This window comes from Rhinoraja longicauda, chromosome 32, assembly GCF_053455715.1.
Source record: "Rhinoraja longicauda isolate Sanriku21f chromosome 32, sRhiLon1.1, whole genome shotgun sequence".
Lineage (NCBI taxonomy): Eukaryota > Metazoa > Chordata > Chondrichthyes > Rajiformes > Arhynchobatidae > Rhinoraja > Rhinoraja longicauda.
This window is the reverse complement of record NC_135984.1, coordinates 13,929,950-13,950,554: the sequence shown is the minus strand read 5'-3', so window position 1 is coordinate 13,950,554 and position 20,605 is coordinate 13,929,950. Positions and strand designations below refer to the sequence as shown.

General features: G+C 42.2%; 1 protein-coding gene across 6 annotated transcripts in view; it reads left to right on the top strand.

Moving 5' to 3' along the window:
* Positions 1-20,605, top strand: part of LOC144608761 (glutamate receptor ionotropic, kainate 4-like) — a 97,003-nt gene that overhangs the window by 23,398 nt on the left and 53,000 nt on the right. For all 6 annotated transcript variants that reach the window (XM_078426834.1, XM_078426836.1, XM_078426835.1 and 3 more), the window contains exons 5-7: positions 848-1,013; positions 12,190-12,368; positions 17,391-17,444. In XM_078426834.1, coding sequence (XP_078282960.1) covers positions 848-1,013; positions 12,190-12,368; positions 17,391-17,444 — 399 coding nt within the window. The remainder of the gene's footprint in view (positions 1-847; positions 1,014-12,189; positions 12,369-17,390; positions 17,445-20,605) is intronic.

Below are 20,605 nucleotides of genomic sequence, written 5' to 3'. Positions count from 1 at the left end.
CGAATTTGTACTCTCATGAATAAAAATGGTATGAATATTTTCTTGTTCTAACCATTTTAAATGGATTTTTTTTTAAGTACATAGCAAAATCCCACATTTCACCTTGTACTGCATCTGCCACTTTCTTACCCATTATGTTATCCTTTGCAGATTCTGTGCATTCTCACTCTCTGTGCTTTGTGGAGTCTCTTCTCCTTAAGCCACAGTTGCTCATCCACTTGGATCAACGTTAAAAGGCAGAACGAGTCACCTCGACATCACGGAATGTGGACTTTAAAAATTCTGCCTCGTTAGTCCACTGAACCCAATAGATTTCAGTCAGAAATGATGCAGGGGGTTGGAATGAGTAACTAGCTCACTGACATCGTCCCTACCTTCACCAGACACCTGGGATTTAAAACGTCTTATTTTACTCGGAAGATGCTTCAACAGAATGTATAATTTCAATGCAAAAATCAAAAGGGAAAGTGGGTTGAAAACTAATGTAGGAAGGAACTGCAGATGCTGGTTTACACTGAAGATAGACACAAAAAGCTGGAGTAACTTAACGGCTCAGGCAGTCTGAAGAAGGGTCTCGACCTGAAATGTCACCTATTCCTATTCTCCGGAGATGCTACCTGACCCGCTGAGTTACTCCAGCTTTTTGTATCTATCATTGTGAGTTGAAAACTACACCAGCTTTGCATTAGGAAAATTGAATTGGGAGTATTCGGTTGTTTTTAGGTGGTATAATCATAATGTTCAAGAGAAGAGGTAACATTGACTGAACAAAGCTCTGGAGTTGATCACTAAGCTACCTATCTGCCGAGCACATGTCTCTAACCAGTTTCCTTCTATTTCAATACAGGTCCCTCACGTGAAGGTGGCACCTGAAGAAATTCCTAAATCGCAGTATTTGAGGTTCACTTCATTAAACCTGCACCCAACCAACACAGACGTCAGTCTAGCTATTGCCAGCATCCTGAATTTCTTCAACAGAACCATGGCGTGTCTGATCTGTGCCAAAGCTGAATGTAAGTTTATCAAGGGCAATCGACATGTATAAAAATAGCATGGTGAAATATTGCTCTTTAAAACTGCTCCTTTCACTGAATGTTTAAATGGGCAATCTGCTACATTTTAGTCCTGAGACGGTCAGAAATCACGATCGATCACAGAAATTATGTAAGAGGAGATAACTTGTGGAAATGCTCTGGTGTCTCGTTGTGTGTAGTGTGTCAGTGGCTGACACACCAACAAAGGTACAGCTAGAAAAGGAGAAAGCCAATTAGCCCATTATTTACCCCCACATTCGGTGCTCTCAACCCGCCCACCTTTACTTCGGCAAGACCAAGCATAGACTAGGCGACTGCTTCACCATACACCTGCGCTCGGTCCATCAAGGCCTGCAGGATATCCCAGTTGCTAACCATTTTAAATCCCCTTCCCATTCCCATAATGACCTTCCTGTCCTGGGCCTCCTCGATTGCCAGAGTAAAGCCACACGCAAACTGGAGGAACAGTTTGTACTTTACCATGTAATGGTATGAATTTTAAATTCTCCAATTTTAGTTAATTAATCAACAAACACCCCCCTTCCTCCTGCCCCCCACCAGATTCCCCCCTCTCTACCTTGTGCCCTAGCTGGATTTGCACCCATTTCCCCCCCACAACCCCCCTCCCTTTACCCTTTACCCTTCCCCCGTCACATTCCACCGAGATCCCTCCCGAAACATCCCGAGATGTTTTACATTTCATGCCTTTTCTCTCCTTAACTTAACTCACAGCCTTCAGTTCTTTCATCTCTGGCCTTTGACCAGCCATCTTCAAATCAAACCCCACTCACCGATACCCACCTATCACTTGCCTGGCTTTGTTCCGCCTCAACCTCTCTTCCGGCTTTCTTCCCCTGACGCCAATCGATCTGAAGAAGGGCCCCACCCGATTCATTGCCTTCTCATGTCCTCTGGAGATGCTGCCTGACCCACTAAATTATTCTAGCACTTTGTGCCTTTCATTGTTCTAAAGAAACGAATGTTTAAGAGTTCAGTGCAATGAACCCTCTCATTGCACTGTGTTTCATTCATACACCGTCTCATTTGGCCAACCAGTCACTGATTGAATAAATTGACTCTCCCACAATCGTGCATAATAATTTTATTACAAAATATTACAAAGGTCATAGATATTTCCTCACATTTCAGTCTTACTAATTGATTATTAGCCGCCTTTTACAGTTTGTTGTCAGTCGATACTGACAATGACATTGGTTTGGAATTCATGTCTGGCATTCTGGTTGAGTCTAATTTCTTCCATCACCTGCAATGTTGAAGCTTGCCTTGATCATTTGCAAAGTTAATGGTTAGGTGTTTAATTAGATTTTGAAGCTTCTTGGGCCATTGAGCACTGTGGTGTATTGAATAGTCATCCAATGCATGTTGGTTTTATGGAGCTTGTTTAGTTTTATTTATTTACGCTACATGGTCATTGACCTCTACTTTAGTGCTTGTGCTACTCATAAAACAGTTGAGGATATTTCATCAAAACGGATTAAATAACTTGTGAAATATGTCAGCTTGGACGATTACCTTTTTTTATTGAGGGAAAAGTCAAATCTTCATTATCCACGGAAGAGAAATCTTCATCCCATTGAATCGGGAGAGAGGGAGGGAGGGAGGGAGGGAGGGTTGGTGATCTGGGCTGGGATCCCTCAGTAACCAGGTAGGGGGGAGAGGAAATAACCTGACACTGAACATGAAGCAATGGGAAGGTCACCTGAGCAGCACCACGATGAATGATGGAGTCACCATCATCATTCATTACATTAGCAGGGCTGCTGCTAAGTTGTGTCATGTTTCGGAGTTTTAGTCTGGTAAGCCTGCGGATAGGACAAAGGTAAATTATCTGAGATGGCTGGTTGCCAGGGCAGTGATTTGTTCCACTGACTAAGATGAGAGAAAGTAATGATGGGTGGATACTGTCAATGTTACCCTATTGCTTTGGTGATAAATTGTACATTCTCAGCCCTGAGGCAACAATTTAGTCGCATCAATCCTGGGCTTTGATGACGGAGAGGGTTCCATGGTCAAGGTGGTTTAGATCATCAGCTGGTCAGTGTGCGTTTTCTCCTCTAGGCTACCTACTCGTCTTCTCTCCCGTCCGTTTGATGCTCCACCCAGGTTACTGGGGGACATTCAGATCTGTATATTTTTAAAAAAAAGGAAAATATACAAACATATAACCATATCCATCTCCAATGCATTAACGGAGGACCCGGTGTGGGGGGGGGGGGGGGGACCGCCGTGAAAGAGGGGGAAGATCAATGAACAATGGAGGAGCCGGTGGGGGTACTTTGTAACTTTGTCAGCGCCATTTATGTGGCAACTATTTGCATACATTGGGTATGCAAGCAAAGAATTTCACTGTGCCTTGTCACATGTGACAATAAAGTATTCCATTCTATTAGATTCCATTCCACTCTACTAATTAAAAGAAACTTGCTGATTTTCTTAGTTGAGTTTAATTTAGAGATACAGAGTGGAAACTAGCCCTTCGGCCCATCGAGTTCGTGCCGACCAGCGATCACCCATGCACTAGTTCCATCTTAAACATTAGGGGTAATTTACAGAAGCCAATTAACCTACAAACCCGCACTAACTTGGGATGTGGGAGAAAACCAGAGCACCCGGAGAAACCCCACGTGGTCACAAGAAGAACGTACAAACTCCATACCAACAAGACTAGTAGTCAGGATCAAACGACGGCATCTGATGCTATAAGGCAGTAACTCCACCGCTGTGCCACTGTGCTGAAATCTTTACGTTGGTTTGTCACAACATCTCTCAAATGTGAGGGTGGTTTCCACTTGTGAAATGGATAACTCCTCGTGATTACTGGGGTGAGGGGGTGAGCTGCTTCTCAAGACGGAGTTAGTCAGTTTCTTCTGATCTTGAGATTATCCGTTTCCGATTCACTGACAGTGGATGGAGTTTTGAGTATTCTGAAAAATGAGACATTTTGTGTGATTCTTAGTGAACCACTCCCTCAGTGCTGTGATCATTGCATCCTTTCATCAGGGTTACTTCAAATGTCATGTCACATTGTTGCTTGCTTGCCTGTGGTTATTCTGCTTCACTGGTACAGGGTCCCCTGGTGCATTGGCATAGAGCAGAATTGTGTGTTTCCATTTTCATGCCCCTGTTTGGATTTGTCATGCTCACTTTGGCATTTGTCTCATCTGTCTCATGGGCTCTGTCATCACTCATCTTTCCACAACACATGTGCACACTTCAATGATCAGTTCTACATCCACAAAGCCTGCCTTCCTAACACTTAATTATGTCCTTGTGTTGCTTGGTGCTCTGCAAACTGACTGGAAGAACAGTGCACATGGGTTGTGCAGAGATGTGCAGTTGGCAGTATTCCTGTTGTCGAATGCTTTGTTGCTCTGTGATTTCATAAAAAGCGATAGGTTTTGTTTGCTTCCATGATCTTCCTTTGGATTGACCAATGTCCTCATCACTCGTATGAAGCTCTGCCCTTCACCACTGACCAAAGGCCAGCAAGGATCTCAACCCGAAACGTCACCCATTCCTTCTCTCCTGAGGTGCTGCCTGACCCGCTGAGTTACTCCAGCATTTTGCTATACCTTTGAAAGGCCAGCAAGGTGTCATTTCACAATTTTTGAAGCATAGTTCATTGCTGTTGAACAATAGTCAGTCAGCCACTGTTTGCAGAACACCAAGCAACACAATGATAGGAATAAGTGTTAGTGTGGCAGCTTTCGTGAATGTAGAACTAATCGATTCTAAATGGCGAATCTATTGTAGTCACTGATTATTTCAAGCAAATATTCATCAGAACATAGATCTGAAATGTAATCGCTAACATTAACCCTAACCATTTTGGGTAACACAAACATTTATATTGTTTTGTGTAGGAAGGAACTGCAGATGCTGGTTTATACTGAAGATAGACACAAAATGCTGGAGTAACTCAGCGGGACAGGCAGCATCTCTGGATAGAAGGAATGGGTGATGTTTGGGGTCGAGACCCGAAAGGGTATCAAAACAATTCTAGAGCTGTTATATAGACACAAAGTGCTGGAGTAACTCGGCTGGTCAGGCAGCATCCCTGGAGAAAAACGATAGGTGACATTTCATTCAGATTTGATAGTGCAGTCTCTTGACTTTTGTGTTCAACTAAACAATCTGTTTCTGCTCCCACATCTTTTCGCCTAACGGCTATTTACTTTTCACAACTCCTTGGTTGGTTGTTGTGAGCAATGTCTACACATTTTATTCATAACTACATGGTGATAATGCAATAACTGCTGATCACGAGATCTGAAATTGATGCTATCACGAGATGGTGTTGTTTCAATGACGTTTATTTTACCCTTTTTGCATGGTGGTTAAATAGCACCTCTCTTTTCAGCTTTGATATTATTTAATGTCACTGCCTGGGGTATTGAGGTCCCTCTCCTTTGTGACAAGTGGGGTCCTTTGAAGGCATGGTGTAAGTGCCCTCTGCAAAGTGAAGAGCTCTTACTGTGTCAAAACTCAAGGGTATCAAAACAAAACCAGAACTGTTATAAAGTGCTGGAGTAACTCGGCTGGTCTCTGGAGAAAAAGGATAAGTGACGTTTCAGGTCGGGAATCTTCTTAGAACTGTTACGTACATACACTTCTACCTGTGGTTGAATGATTCAGTTTATGTGGCAAATAAAACTGTGTATTTAAGGTCACAAGATTTATTATTGATCTCTGCACTGGTTTCACACGAGCTCCATGCTTTGATATGTTTTGATGCAATGGATTTCCTGAATAACAAATATTAGCCAAGTAATTGAGTTTTCCACTTGAGTTTCCTCTGAATTGGAGGTTCCACTTGTGGGGACAGCTGCCGCTGGTTTGAGTTCCCTCCATCTCCCTGCTGCTGGCAATTTGGCTTTGTCGATCGTCATTCCTGAATTCTGTGCCTGATAATATCTTATGGCTGTTTTATATCAAATGCCCTGTTCTCTCAAAGTGACAATGATATTGCTAATCCAAGGAGCTTGGGCAGTTTGTGACCTTTTTCCAAGTGCTTTCTCTCAAAGTTGCTTTGATATGCATCTTCAATGATCCATCTTTCTAAGTCCTAACTCAAGATTTTTAAAAAATCAGATTTTGCAGCAACTTGTCAACATTGCAACATTGATCATTTGTTTCTTTTGCTTCTTGCCTTGTACAAGATATCAATTATCTTGTATCACATTCTTGTGCGGAGCGAGATATGTGGTGGATGCGTGTTTTGTTCCAAATGATCATTAATTGTCGATGACATTGACAATGGCTCATAAATATCCCGTTGTATGAAAATACTGTTGTTGCCCCAGCGAACTTGCCAAAATCTGTCCCAGGACAGTGGAGAACTGAAACTGCATGCTGCCAGCATGGGGTTAGGTGTAAATATTGCCACTTTGATGCCATATCAACACAGTGAGGACCCACAGACTGTGTAAGAAAATAACTGCAGATGCTGGTACAAATCGAAGGTATTTATTCACAAAATGCTGGAGTGACTCAGCAGGTCAGGCAGCATCTCCTGAGATGCTGCCTGACCCATAGACTGTAGTGTATACTGTTGATAAACAGATATTTTCAACATTGGGTGATTTGAATGGACTAGGTATCATTAGATTAAGTGAGTATATTGGGTCAAGATGGCGCTGGAAACCTGGCGACTCTTGTGTACTGTCTCAGTGTCATTTGCTATCTTGCCCCCTTGTACTTAGGTATGATTGTGTCTCTGTACAGTAAGATTCTTACTGAACTGTCCACAAAAACAGATTTTCACTGTGCCTTGGTACATGTGACATTAACGTACCATGGAACCATGTGTCTCCTCAACAATTGCTGGGTTAAAAGTAGACTGATCCAGTCACAGACACAAGACACAGACGCAAGAAATCCTACATACTGAATTCACTTTCATTTTGAGTGAGGCTTACACATGCAAAATGCTCGGACTGTCAGCACCTGTTCCCAAGTTTCTTTGTTTTGATCGCCAGTGTAAGCTGCAACTGTTAAGTCTTCATGTCAGTGTGGATTTATGTAGACTTAGTGCTTGCAAACAATAATCGTGATCTTTATTGCCACATCAGAGCTACTGGAGACTGGGCATGCTCACAACTCTACACTGTACAGCCATTCCTCAATTGACAAGCACATTATTGTGAAGCAAAAGGCCAAATTAAGATGCATTGTGTTTATTTTACTTCAGTGCAATCCAACGGGTAGATAATGTAATCATTTTCATTGAAGCAAAAAATCCATAAATCAATTCACACAACACTCTGATTCATTGACCTCATATTGAGGAAAAGGTCAAATATCCAGAAACAGAGCAATATCTGGATATAATTTGAACAAACAAAATACACACAGTATTTTTTAAAAGGAAACACACCAACATAGCAGGACAATAATAACATAACATAACAACGAGGATGAACTATCTAACCACATTTGCAATCCTATTTACAGAGCAGAGAAGAGCACGGCTCAGGAGCAAGCCTTAGCCTGCTATGTTTATTCTGCTAAAATTCCAATCTATACTAATCCCATCTACTGAGCAGGGCCCAAATCTCACTATTACTGCCTTTTCACATGACTGCTAAATGCCCCATAAATGTTGCTGTTGTATCTGCTTCTATCATCTCACCTGGCAGCTTGTTTCAGGCACCTACCACCTGTGTGTAAAGTAAAAATAAAACTTGCCTTAAATCTCCTTAAACTATCTCCCTCACAACAATAACCCAGACCCTCTGGTATTTGACATTTCTACCCTGGGATAAAAACTCTGAGCATCTATTCTTTCTATGCCACTCATATTTTTTATATACTTCTATCATGTTGTCCTCAGCTTCCGATGCTCCAGAGAAAAGGATCCCAGTTTATCCAACCTCTGCTTATAGCTACTGCACTCACAACCAGGCACCATCTTGTACCCTCTCCAAAGCCTCCACAATACTCAAATTGTGGCCTAAATAAAGATTTATACAGCTGCAAAGTGACTTGCCAACATTTATAATCAATCCCCCAAATGATGAAGAATATCATTCCATACGACCTCATTACCACGCGATCCACTTGTGTTGCCACTTTCAGGGAGTTGTGGATTTGCACCTCAAATCCCTCTGCACATCAATGATCCTAAGGGTCCTGTCATATACTGTAAACGTTCCTCATGTTCTTGACCAGCCAAGATGCATCTTGTCACACTTGTCCAAATTAAACCGCATCTGCCATTTCTCTGCCCAAATTTACAATTAATCTTTATCGCACTGTATCCTTTGACAACCTTCCTCTCTGTCCACAACTCACCAATTTTAATATTGGCTGCAAACTTACTTATTAGGCCATCTACATTTTCATCCAAATCATTAATATTACAAACAACAATGGCCCCAGCACCGATACCAGAAAAAAATACCAGAGATACAGCATGGAAACAGGCCCTCCGGCCCACCAAATCCACACCAACTTGCGATCCCCACACGGTAACACTATCCTACACACACGAGGGACAAATTACATTTATACCAAGTCAATTAACCTACAAACCTGCACGTCTTTGGAGTGTGGGAGGAAACCGGAGTAAACCCATGCGGTTACGGGGAGAACGTACGAACTCCTTGCAGACAGCACCCAGAGTCGGGATCGAACCCGGGTCTCAGGAGCTATAAGCACTGTAAAGCAGCAACTCTACCGCTGTGCCACCGTGCCGACCTATCTTTTCAGAAAACCATTGGTCACTGGCATCAAGTCAGAAAGACACCCTCACTATTGCCCTTTGTCGCCTGTGACCAAGCTAATTTTATATCCAACTTACTGTGGATCTCATTTGGCTTAATCTTCTTGAGCAGCCGACCATGAGGGACCTTATCAAATGTTTTACTCAGGTTCACGCTGACAACATCCATCGCCTACACTCATCGATCATCTTCCACCGCTCCTCAAAGAAACTCAAATCAAATATGTGAGATGATCCTCCCTCCCCCGCCTCCCACAAACCCATGGTGACCTTCACTGGCATGTCCCTGCTTTTCCAAATGCGAGTACATCCTATCTCTGAGAATTTTCTCCATTAATTTCCCTATCAGGGATCTAAAGTTAACTGGCCTATGATTTATTTGTTTGTCCCTGGTGTCCTTCTTGAAAGAAGGAACAATATTGTCTATTTTCCAGTCCTCTGGGATCTTGTGTGTGGCTGAAGAGGATATGAATATCTCTGTCAAAGCCCCAACAATCTTCTCCCTTGCCTCCCACAGTTTTCTGAGATAAATCTCATATGGTCCTCGAGGCTGATCCACCTTATTTTATTCAAAACACCCAGCACCTCCCCCTCCTTAACATATCAACCTGCCCTGGAATATTACCAAACCTCCCTCATCTCACCATCATCCGTGTCCCTTGCTAAATACCAAATCCTATGCACAATACTTATTGAGGTCCTCACCCACTGGCTCATTGCATAAATTCCCATGCTTGCCCTTCAATTGACCTATCCTTTCCCTAGCTATCCTCTTGCTCCTAAAATACATATAAAATGCGTTAGTATTTTCCTTAATACGACTTGCCAAGGTCATCTCCTAGCCCTATTTTAATTTTATTTTTTTTCAGTTCTTTCTTGCTTCATTTATCTGAATTCACCATTCTAAAGCACCAGAAGCTCACGGTCACCTTTGTAGACGGAATGGATGAGACCACAGAACAGTTACTCAATCTGCACTTGCTTTCTTCAGCACAGAGAAAACAATCTTGTGAGAAGCAAATGCAACATGCAGCGTGGAAGGTGTGTGCTCACCACCCTCTGCAGATCATCCCCAGAGGTTCTGCCACCTGCAGTGAGATGCCAGCGTTAGACACATCTTCTCCTCCCTTTCGCTTTCAACATTGCAAAGGGACTGCAACCTCCACAATTCCCTCGTTTTTCTATTCATCTCCTCCAACCATGTCCCTTCACGTGGTACTTCCGTCTGTAAAGCTGAGAGATGTAAAATTTGCCATTTTACCTCATCCCTATCCACCATCCAGAGACTCAAACCATTCCCCCAGTCTTAAACTGCAGAGAGAACTGTAAAATATGCAATGGGCTAAACAGTTTTGTTTCAAAATTATTGCTATTTCTTCATCTAGTACTGTGTAATTTATATAAAACTCAGATTGTTCTTTTCCATTATTATCTGAAGTTGCATTTGCTTCAATTGCTTATTTGCATATTTGAAACCTTAAACATGTGTTCACCTGCACCTTGGATTGCCTTTCTATTGTGTGTATAACCTCAATTTCTGTTTTGTTCTTTTGTTCACTTATGGTGCATTACATCATGCTCATCTGCATTGAATTATATGTGCTGCTTCTGCCTTTTCCCCTTGCAGACCATATATCATTTTGCTTGGTAACAAGGACTAGTGTCTCTTGACCGGTGTAGAATTTCTTATCCTAAATAAGTGTTTTGGCAGGGTCCTACAAGAAAACGCATTGCTAAATGATAGCCAGGACCTGAGATCTCAGGTCTAATATGACTATTGATTTCTCTAACTTCAAGTAACCCTTGCATCCCCTCTTTCTCCATTCCTTCCCCACTCTAGTCATCGTACTCATTTTACTGTCGTCCTGCTGAGGTTTACTGTTTGTATTGCTCGTTAATTGTGGGCTCCACCTTTCCTTTATCATCGTTGCTGGCCTTTGATATGTCTTCTCACATATCTTTCATTCATTTGTTCCATGTACCTTTTCATATCTCTCGGCTCCCTCTCCCTGACTCTTAGTCTGAAGTAGTGCCTCGACCCGAAGCGTCACCTATTCCTTTTCTCCAGAGTCGCTGCCTGACACGCTGAGTTGCTCCAGCTTTTCGTGTTTATCCAATGAAATGCACGTCCAGTTTATTCAATGAGATGGAGAGTTGAATCCTTGCTTAATGTAAGAGTGGGCAAGCTGGTCATTAGAAAATTATGCAACATGGTGGTATTGGCAAAGCTGCCTAGGTAACACTGTTGTAGTGTAGATATGGCCCCTGAATCAGACGAGACAAGAGAACTTGAATGGCATAAGATCAGGAACTCCCAATGCATATGTGGAAAGACAAAGGGAGGTATCCACATCCCTTGGGGGGGAAATGGGAGAGTGCCTGAGGTAAGAAAGTACAAGAGAGAAGTTTGATAAGGCATGGGCATGTTCAAATGGAATCAGAATAGATGGGAAGGGAAGTCTCTAAAATGGTACCACTGGGGAGAAGGGTAAGAGGAAGACTGAAGATGAGATGGGATAATATAGTGTAATATTGTGAAAGAGAAGCTGAAAGAGAAGGTACATCTGACCAAAGCCAATAAAGAACCAGGAACTGCAACAGTTCCATATAGATGGTACAGGCACTTGGGGAAAGTTGGAAATGCAGGGCAGGGTGATGCTGGAGGGGGGAGAATAATATACGTGTTTGTGTTGAGAAAGAGCGGCATAATGGCGCGGCAGTAAAGTTGCTGCCTTACAGCGCCAGAGACCTGCGTGGGTTTTCTCTGGGTGCTCTGGTCTTCTCCCACATTGCAAAAACGTACATGTTTGTAGGTTAATTGGCTGCTGTAAATTGTCCCTCGTATATAGGATGGTGTAGTGTATGAGGCGATCATTGGTCGGCGCAGACTCAGTGGGCTGAAGGGCCTGTTTCCACACGGTATCTCTGAAGTCTAAAGTAAGATCACTGCATGAGGTAATGCCTTTGATGCATGAGCATCATTTAATGCATCAGGTCTAAAAAATGCGCATGTGTCTTTTTCACTCGTCCACATGTCAGTAAATGGTATAAACATGAAATATTTAGAAAGGATATTTGAAGATTCAACGTAGCTACACGTTAGGGGGAAGCCTGATTGGTATAGATAGTTGTGGTTGATGACAGCAGTCAAGGACACGAGCTTTCTCCTCACTTTGATATGCTCTTGCCTTATCATTTTAATTCTTTCTGACAATTTTTAGGTAACTGTATTCCAGTAGTTTTGACCAAAGCCAAGTTATGTGGTTTGAAGATTTTTTTGTTCATTGAAGCCTTCCAAGTAAAATTCCCTGCCAAGAATCCCAGAAAGATATTTCATTCTGATATATTTTAGATACAGCCTTGCAGTTTGATTTATTCTAGATGTCATCTCACTCCCCAATTTTTCTGCAGGCCTTTTGAGTTTGGAAAAGTTATTGCGCCAGTTTCTTATTTCCAAGGACACCTTGTCGGTGCAAATGTTGGATCAAAATCAGGATTCAACACCACTCCTAAAGGAAATCCGAGATGACAAAATTGCAACGATAATTATTGATGCCAGTGCTTCAGTGTCACAATCAATCCTTCACAAGGTAGGTTTAACCTTAAGATTACTAAGTTGCAGTCAACCAGCGTCTAACCGTTAATGAAAGCTCCCAAATGAAACCGGAGAACTTGCTTAGTTGCTTCAAGTGATTATTTCTGACAGTTACTGACTCATTGTTTCTGCTGTAATGCGAGACAGCAGATTTGTGCACAATAATCATAGCTGGCTGTTTCTTATTCTAATCTGTGAGGCTTTGTAAGACTTCCTGGGTGTGAGAAAGGCTATAACTGTTTTTTTCCCCTTTTAACCTGATCCATCGGTCATCAGTTTTGATGGGAACATTTTGTACAAATCTTCTGGTGCAGAGATGGCCATTTTATACTCCTATCCTTCAGTTCCACATTCACGGGTTGAAGTTAAACAACCAGATGTGATGACATTTTGCACCGGCAGTTAATGTGAGCTGGGGTGTACAACAGCATGTCTGAATGCAAATGTTCCACTGATTACAGATATGCATGTGTTCTGAATATTTATAACGCTGAAGCCTCCCTAGTACTATCAGTTTCATTAAAGACAATGGCGCCATAACAATGAATGATTGTTAAATGATTCCTTATCCAGGATGCTAATAATGAGTCCAAAGCATCCATCTTCTTGGAAGGTTCCCCTTCAAGTGTTCCTCTGCATGATGAATACACACCATTCAGTTCTACTCATCAGATGATAAGTGATAGGAGTTGAATTAGGTCATTCAGCCCATCAAGTCTACTCCACCATTCAATCTTGGCTGATTTATCTCTCCCTCCTAAACCCATTCTCCCGCCTTCGCCCCTTAACCCCTGACACTGGTACTAATCAAGCATCTATCTGTTTCTGCCTTAAAAATATCAATTGACTTGGCATCTATGGCAAAGAATTCCATAGATTCACCACCCTCTGATGAAACAAAATCCTCCTCATCTCCTTCTTAAAGGAACGTTATTTAATTCTGAGGCTATGGCCTCCAGTCCTAGACCCTCCCACGAGTGGAAACACCCTCTCCACATCCACTCGGTCCAAGCTTGTCACTATTCGATGCTTACAGGTTTCAGCAAATGAGGCCGTATGCAACATGATCATAGGTGGGAGATAATGAGTGGCAAGAACCATTTGCAGCATAAAAGTACCAGACGATGACAAAACTAGAAGGTTAAACCAGCTGCCCTTGATATTCAACGATATTGCCATCAATACATCTCCCAGCATCAATGTCCTCGGTGTCATCAATGATGAATAACTCATATGAAGCATCTATGAATCAGATTAAAAGCCAGATGGTAGAGCTGCTGCCTCACTGTGTCAGAGACCTGGATTCCATCCTCACCTTGGGTGCTGTCTGTGTGGAGTTTGCCCATTCTCCCTGACTGTGCGGGTTTCCTCCGGGTGCTCCAGATTCCTCGCATAAGCCCAAAATGTGTGTGTCTATAGGTTAATTGACCTCCTTGAAATTGCCCCTAGTATGTTTGGGAGTGGATGCAAAAGTGAGATATATAGAACTGGTGTGATCAGAGGATCGGTTGTTGATGTGGACTCAGAGGGCATGGAGTATCTCTAAACTATGAACTTGCTGTGGGAGCCACACACCTCAAGACACTTTACCTTCTCCACTCCCCCGCCAACCGCCTCAGTTACAACACACACGTCAGGAGTGTGATGGAATAGTCAACAATTGCCTGGGTGAGGATGACAATTCTGAAGAAACAACATTTTCCTGGACAAAACAGCTATTTGATTGGTGTCCTTTCCACCACAAACATTGGTTCACTCCATCACAGTCGTACAGTGACTGTGGTGTGTGTTCCATTCATAAAATGCAATGTAGTTACTCACTTTTGCCATTCCAAATGCCTTACCGTTCACAAACACGTAATCACTTCAACCTCAAAGGAGAAGGGTTGGTTTGGCTTGCGAGGTTATTATTATTGTTGTCATGTGTAGTAAGAGTAAGATACTGCAAAAACTTTTGCCTCACTCATAGGTCACCATCCCTGCCTGATTATTTGAGAGACCGATATTCCCACTCAACCATCCCTCTCCTCCAAAGTCCCACTGCCCAACTGAGACACTCTGCCAACTCTAGTACCCTTAATGGAGGACAGGCACTGATGGTGGACCATTGTAGCCATTATCAGCCAACTATTCTGGTCCAGATGCAACTAAGTAGTTCAAAAGAAATTACATTGGTTCAGCTGGCCATTTGGCCCAACTCATCCACAACTGTACTTGCTCTCAGTATGACCTCACATTGTGGTAGTTTATCCGATTAACAAGGGTTCACCCTCAACCCCATGGCCACAGTGAGACCTAACCCACCATTATGCTGACCTTTAGTAATAATCTATAAATTCACTGATGGTTCCTCTCCTCTGTCCTCCTGAACAGTGTAGCAGGCATTTTTTTAAATGAATAATGGGTAAATGAAGGACACATTTCTCAAATAATTATATGATAAATCTTCTATGATTAAAATCATTTATTTTTGGTAGCAGTGGAGTTCTTTGTTCATTACACTCCCTGTCTAACTGTAAACTAGTTCAGGAATTACAACCAGGGGCAGACCCATGGCAATAGGCAGGGAATTATTTTGTAATTTTGATGCATTCACTCTGAGCAAAAAGGATGGATATAAGGACAAGCCATTTAAATGTAGCATCAGTGGCAGAGGCTTTCAGCAGCTGGAAGTGTGAGAATAGCAAATGAACAATGGAACTATTGTAGTTGCATCACGGAGAAAGCATTTGGCACCATGCAAGAAACTGAATCAGTTAACGAGCATTTTGCTGCAAACACAATTGTCGTTAAAAGGGTGATGAGATAAGCTTCAAATACAACACTTCATGATCATCGCAGAAATTGTGGCAGAGTAATCTATTGTACTAACTTGGAATGTGTAAAACGTTATAAGAGCCCTTTGGTTTAGTTTTGTGAATGCTGGTTCGAACTCACAACAATCATTTGCTTCCATGCGAGTGAAATGCATCATCAGTAAAAGCCTCGTGTATGCTTCTATACCTTTTAGACTCAGTTTTATCTGTGTCCCTAGCCACATCCTATCGTTCTGTACCCCACATATAAAATACAGTTATGTTATTTTCTGTCCCACTCACACTTTACTGCCCTCACCACTAATGCTCTCCATTCCCCAGCATACTGGAGTATAATTTCACACGTACTCGACAGTACTTGTCCTACTTTCAATGCATTGTGCCGCAACGGACAAACATGCTGGAAGAGCAGGGTAGTGTTCCCTTACTGCTCATTTACTGAAAGTAATAAAATTGTCGAGTGACGATTTTAAAGTGCACTCGGAGGCAAAGATGCAAACTGTGTTACACTGTGGTTGGAAGGTGGGTGGATCTTAGTATCACACATAATGCAGCTGGCTACATTTTGCTGGGATGGAGATTATCCAAATAGAAGGTGGGAAATCTGGGGGAGAAAGAATTAAACATGGAAATGACTCCCAAAAAAACACGGATAACGGGTACTCTCAGTGAAAGCTGAGATTGAACTGGGTGTGAGCAAGATCACATAGTTTTAAATAATTGGATAAATAGAATATGCGGCTTGACACTGAACTCCAAGTCAAACAAATTGGCTGCATTTTTCTTGGGGTGGCGGTTATGCAATTAATAACAAGGCCACATATACTGACACCCTGGCTGTTAATTCCTAGTGCAGAAAAGAAATGCTGCAGCAAACCTTCAAACAGAGAGAGAGACACAACAGAGGTTTTCCGAAACCCTTGGGATCTGGCTCGGTAGAATCTCTTTCCTCTAACAATTGGATCATAGACTTAAGTCTCACACTGAGTTTGTTAAAATCCAGAATGCACAACCTGAGATGGAGGTGGAATCCAATTGTATAAAGACTTTAAAAACAAAACTAGATTTGTGTTTAAGGGCAACTAATTTCCAGAGCCATGGGAGAAAACTTCAGTGTGGGATTAACCTGGACAGTTTATCCAAAGACCCAGCAGAGACACAATAGATTGAATGGCCTCTGTACCAATAGAGACTAAGCATGATTCCAAATCCACTTTGGTCTCTGAATCCTTTGTAGAAGGAGTATATGTTCTTTTAGCATTGTCCCCACCTATAGTCATCCATGCAATGTTGAAACCTTCCATGCCAGTCAGCCACACATGGAGCACCTTCAGCCACCCTTCCAACTTACAGATAAAGAATGGGAAAGGTAAAAAAAGAAGGGTAGAACACTGAACAAACACACAAACTGAAGGCTTGCCGTTATAAACTTGGAGAATTGCCAAACAATATTTGCTAATTACAGATGGAGATAGGAAGAATGAAAGCTAATTAATCCTTGTGATGTACTTTGCAGCATTGAGACAATTTTGGCTCAAGTTCATTCCCCAGTTCCTTTCCGATCCAGTTTTGATTGGAATGGAGTTGTGACGTGACACAAACCTCGCGTTATACAATACAAACAGAAAATGCTGGAACTAGTCAGCAAGTCAGGCAGCATCTGTGGAGGGGGAACAAGGTTAACATTTCACATCAATGACCCTTTGCCTCAACTAGAAAAGTGAGGAGACAAATGGGTTTTAAGTTGGAGATGAAAGAAGGGATAAAAAGAACGGAGGGAATTGCTGTGATAGGTGCAAGACAAAGCTATCAGGTTGAACATTACTTTCAATTAACGTGTCTGGTCATTTGGTCATATCTTCTTGTGACAATGTTCAGAAAGGACTACAGAAAATGACATTTATCTATCTCTCTATCTGCTGACAAAAGCCAGCAGTAAAGGACATCATTTAAATTTAGTGAAGAATGACTGTATTTATAGCAGATCTTACAATTTTATTTTACTCAAAAGGTGATAACAGTTTGAAATAATCTCTCGTATATTACATAGAGACACAGCTGAATGTTCAGGTCGGTGAACACAATGATCAGTTGAGACTAATTGATGCTTTCTTGTGTTTCTCAAATTTATAGAAGATTAGTGAATTCTAAAATCTGTGTCAAAGGATGCAGTAACTTGCACTTTTTAACTTGTTTTCCAGGCTGTGGAGTTGGGAATGACATCCACCTACTACAACTACATCTTTACAACGCTGGTAAAGTAATGCCAAGCATCCGATGGTTAAGACTATCTACCTGGCAGAGTTCTTTCATTCTTTAATCCAAAAGTGTTTTGTACAGCGTTTGAATTGGATTAGAAATGCTCCCTTTCCAGGTTGTGTGAGTGGGCGGATACATGGCAGATGCAGTTTAATGTAGATAAGTGTGAGGTTATTCACTTTGGAAGTAAGAATAGAAAGGCAGATTATTATCTGAATGGTGTCAAGTTAGGAGGAGGGGGAGTTCAACGAGATCTGGGTGTCCTAGTGCATCAGTCAATGAAAGGAAGCATGCAGGTACAGCAGGCAGTGAAGAAAGCCAATGGAATGTTGGCCTTCGTAACAAGAGGAGTTGAGTATAGGAGCAAAGAGGTCCTTCTACAGTTGTACCGGGCCCTGGTGAGACCGCACCTGGAGTACTGTGTGCAGTTTTGGTCTCCAAATTTGAGGAAGGATATTCTTGCTACGGAGGGCGTGCAGCGTAGGTTCACTAGGTTAATTCCCGGAATGGCGGGACTGTTGTATGTTGAAAGGCTGGAGCGATTGGGCTTGTATACACTGGAATTTAGAAGGATGAGGGGGGATCTTATTGAAACATATAAGATAATTAGGGGATTGGACACATTAGAGGCAGATAACATGTTCCCAATGTTGGGGGAGTCCAGAACAAGGGGCCACAGTTTAAGAATAAGGGGTAGGCCATTTAGAACGGAGATGAGGAAGAACTTTTTCAGTCAGAGGGTGGTGAAGGTGTGGAATTCTCTGCCTCAGAAGGCAGTGGAGGCCAGTTCGTTGGATGCTTTCAAGAGAGAGCTGGATAGAGCTCTTAAGGATAGCGGAGTGAGGGGGTATGGGGAGAAGGCAGGAACGGGGTACTGATTGAGAGTGATCAGCCATGATCGCATTGAATGGCGGTGCTGGCTCGAAGGGCTGAATGGCCTACTCCTGCACCTATTGTCTATTGTCTATTGTCTATTGTCTAATCTGCTTCAGCTCACAGCATTTGTGATGTTTTCAACATTGGTATCTGCTGAACTCAGATAATTTCTGGAAGGTTTGCCCAAGTAGTATTGTTCGGACTGCATAAAAGGTCCTGACGTAATGGATCGACAGTCCTTATGAGCTACATATTAAAATGTTGAAGCAAAGCAATAGTCTAGAAGAATTATCTCTTTGCAACATCTGCCGGAAGGTGCTGTCAAAGGAGCGATTCTAATGAAGAATAAAGCAGGAGGGTTTTCTTTGTTCACAGTCTTTCTTTATTCAACAGTGTCCATATACAACTGCAGTATGGTTCAGCACCCAGACTAGATCAGAGGCTGGTGAGTTCGGAGGGTGGGTTGCTATTGAGTGATGGCAAGAGAGGTGAAGAGATGAGGAAGGTGCATAACAGAACGAAATTCAGTAACATCTTCTTCTGACAACAACATATCTCATTGTTACAATTAGGAACAGTTTCTGCAAATGCACCTTCATAGAGAAAGCGTAGATGGAGACACAAGACACTGCAGATGCTGGAATCTTGAGCAAAACACAAAGTGCTGGAGGAACTCGGTGGGTCAGGCAGCATCTTTGCAGGGAAATGGAGGGGTAACATTCTGGGGCAGGACCCTTCTTCAAACTAATTCTGTCCAAAAGCATCGATGGCTTAGTTCTACATCAGACTCAAGAATATATCAATGTCGATTCATAAGAAACAGGCCCCGCCCGGTACATGACTTTTATATCTATCTCGGTGCCATTTCTCAAAGCACAAAAATAATAATCCAGATATTGGTAATACATGTAAATTTCAGACTCTTCTCCGGGAGGACAGAATCTCCCTCAACAAGAAGGCAGATAATGGAATCAAAGCTAGATTAGAATGTATTGAAAGTGCTCCTTTGCAACTAAATCACTGTTTATGATGTTAAATAAAAATCAAACCTTCAGTCAGCATGGTAACTGCCACATATTATGCAGAGTAATCTCCACTGATTTGGAAGGGACTGCCATCAAAATTCTCCATTTGGAAAGGGTGATTAAATGTGGTGTGTGATGAGCAAATGAATGCTCCCCATCAGGGCCCTTGAGGATTATCTTACGCACGTACACCGTCAACTCTGGCCACAGAGGCACTACCGATGTAGATGTAGCTCCATGCTGTCATTGCACGCTGTTGGATGCCACTGACCGCCTTCGTGTGTTAGAGCTTCCTCGTGTGAACACAGAGGAAGGCAAGTCACAGACTTCGCAGAACATGTGTTAATAAACAAATCATACTTTACAATTGGTTTCCTGAAGAGGTTTTGTTGCATTGTGCATGTAAACATTGTGCTTTATCATACTATTTTAGACTTTAGAGATACAGCGTGGAAACAGGCCCTTCGACCCACCGTGTCTGAGCCGATCTGCGATCCACCATCCACCCATACAATAACACTATCTTACACACTAGGAACAATTTACAATTTCTACCGAAGCCAATTAACCTACAAACCTGTACGCCTTGAGTGTGGGAGGAAACCGGAGCACCCGGAGAAAACCCACACAGTCACAAGGAGAACGTACAAACTCCATTACAGACTGCACCTATAGTCAGAATCAAACCCAGGACTCTGGTGCTGTAAGGCAGGAGCTCTACCACTAAGCCACTGTGCCGCCCAAAATCCTGTTCACCTCCCCAAAATCCTATTTCTAGTTCTGTTGTTGTTAAAGTGTAGTGAGAAAGAGCCATGTTGGATGCAACACAGATAGAGGGGACATTGGCAAGGAAACCACACTGGCTGAGTTTCAAACTCCTCCTGGCAGATGGACTGAATATTCTGCTCAAAAATTGGTACATAGAAAAGGCTGTTTTTGTATTTCCAATTTGAACAGTTGATTAACATTGTAGATACAAGGACTAATCAGGGATATCATGATTTAATCTACAATCTGAGTTAAATTAGTAAATAATAGAGACAAATTCAGAGTACAATGTATTAAAGTAAATCACAGTTTATGAAATATAAAAGATACTATCATTAGTCAGCGTTAATTGCCATGTCATACAGCATGGAAACAGGCTCTTCGGCCCAATTTCCCCTTGCCAACTAAAATGCTCTATCTACACTCATCCCACCTGTCTACTTTTGTCCAATATCCTTCTAAACTTTACCTATCTATGTACCTACCCA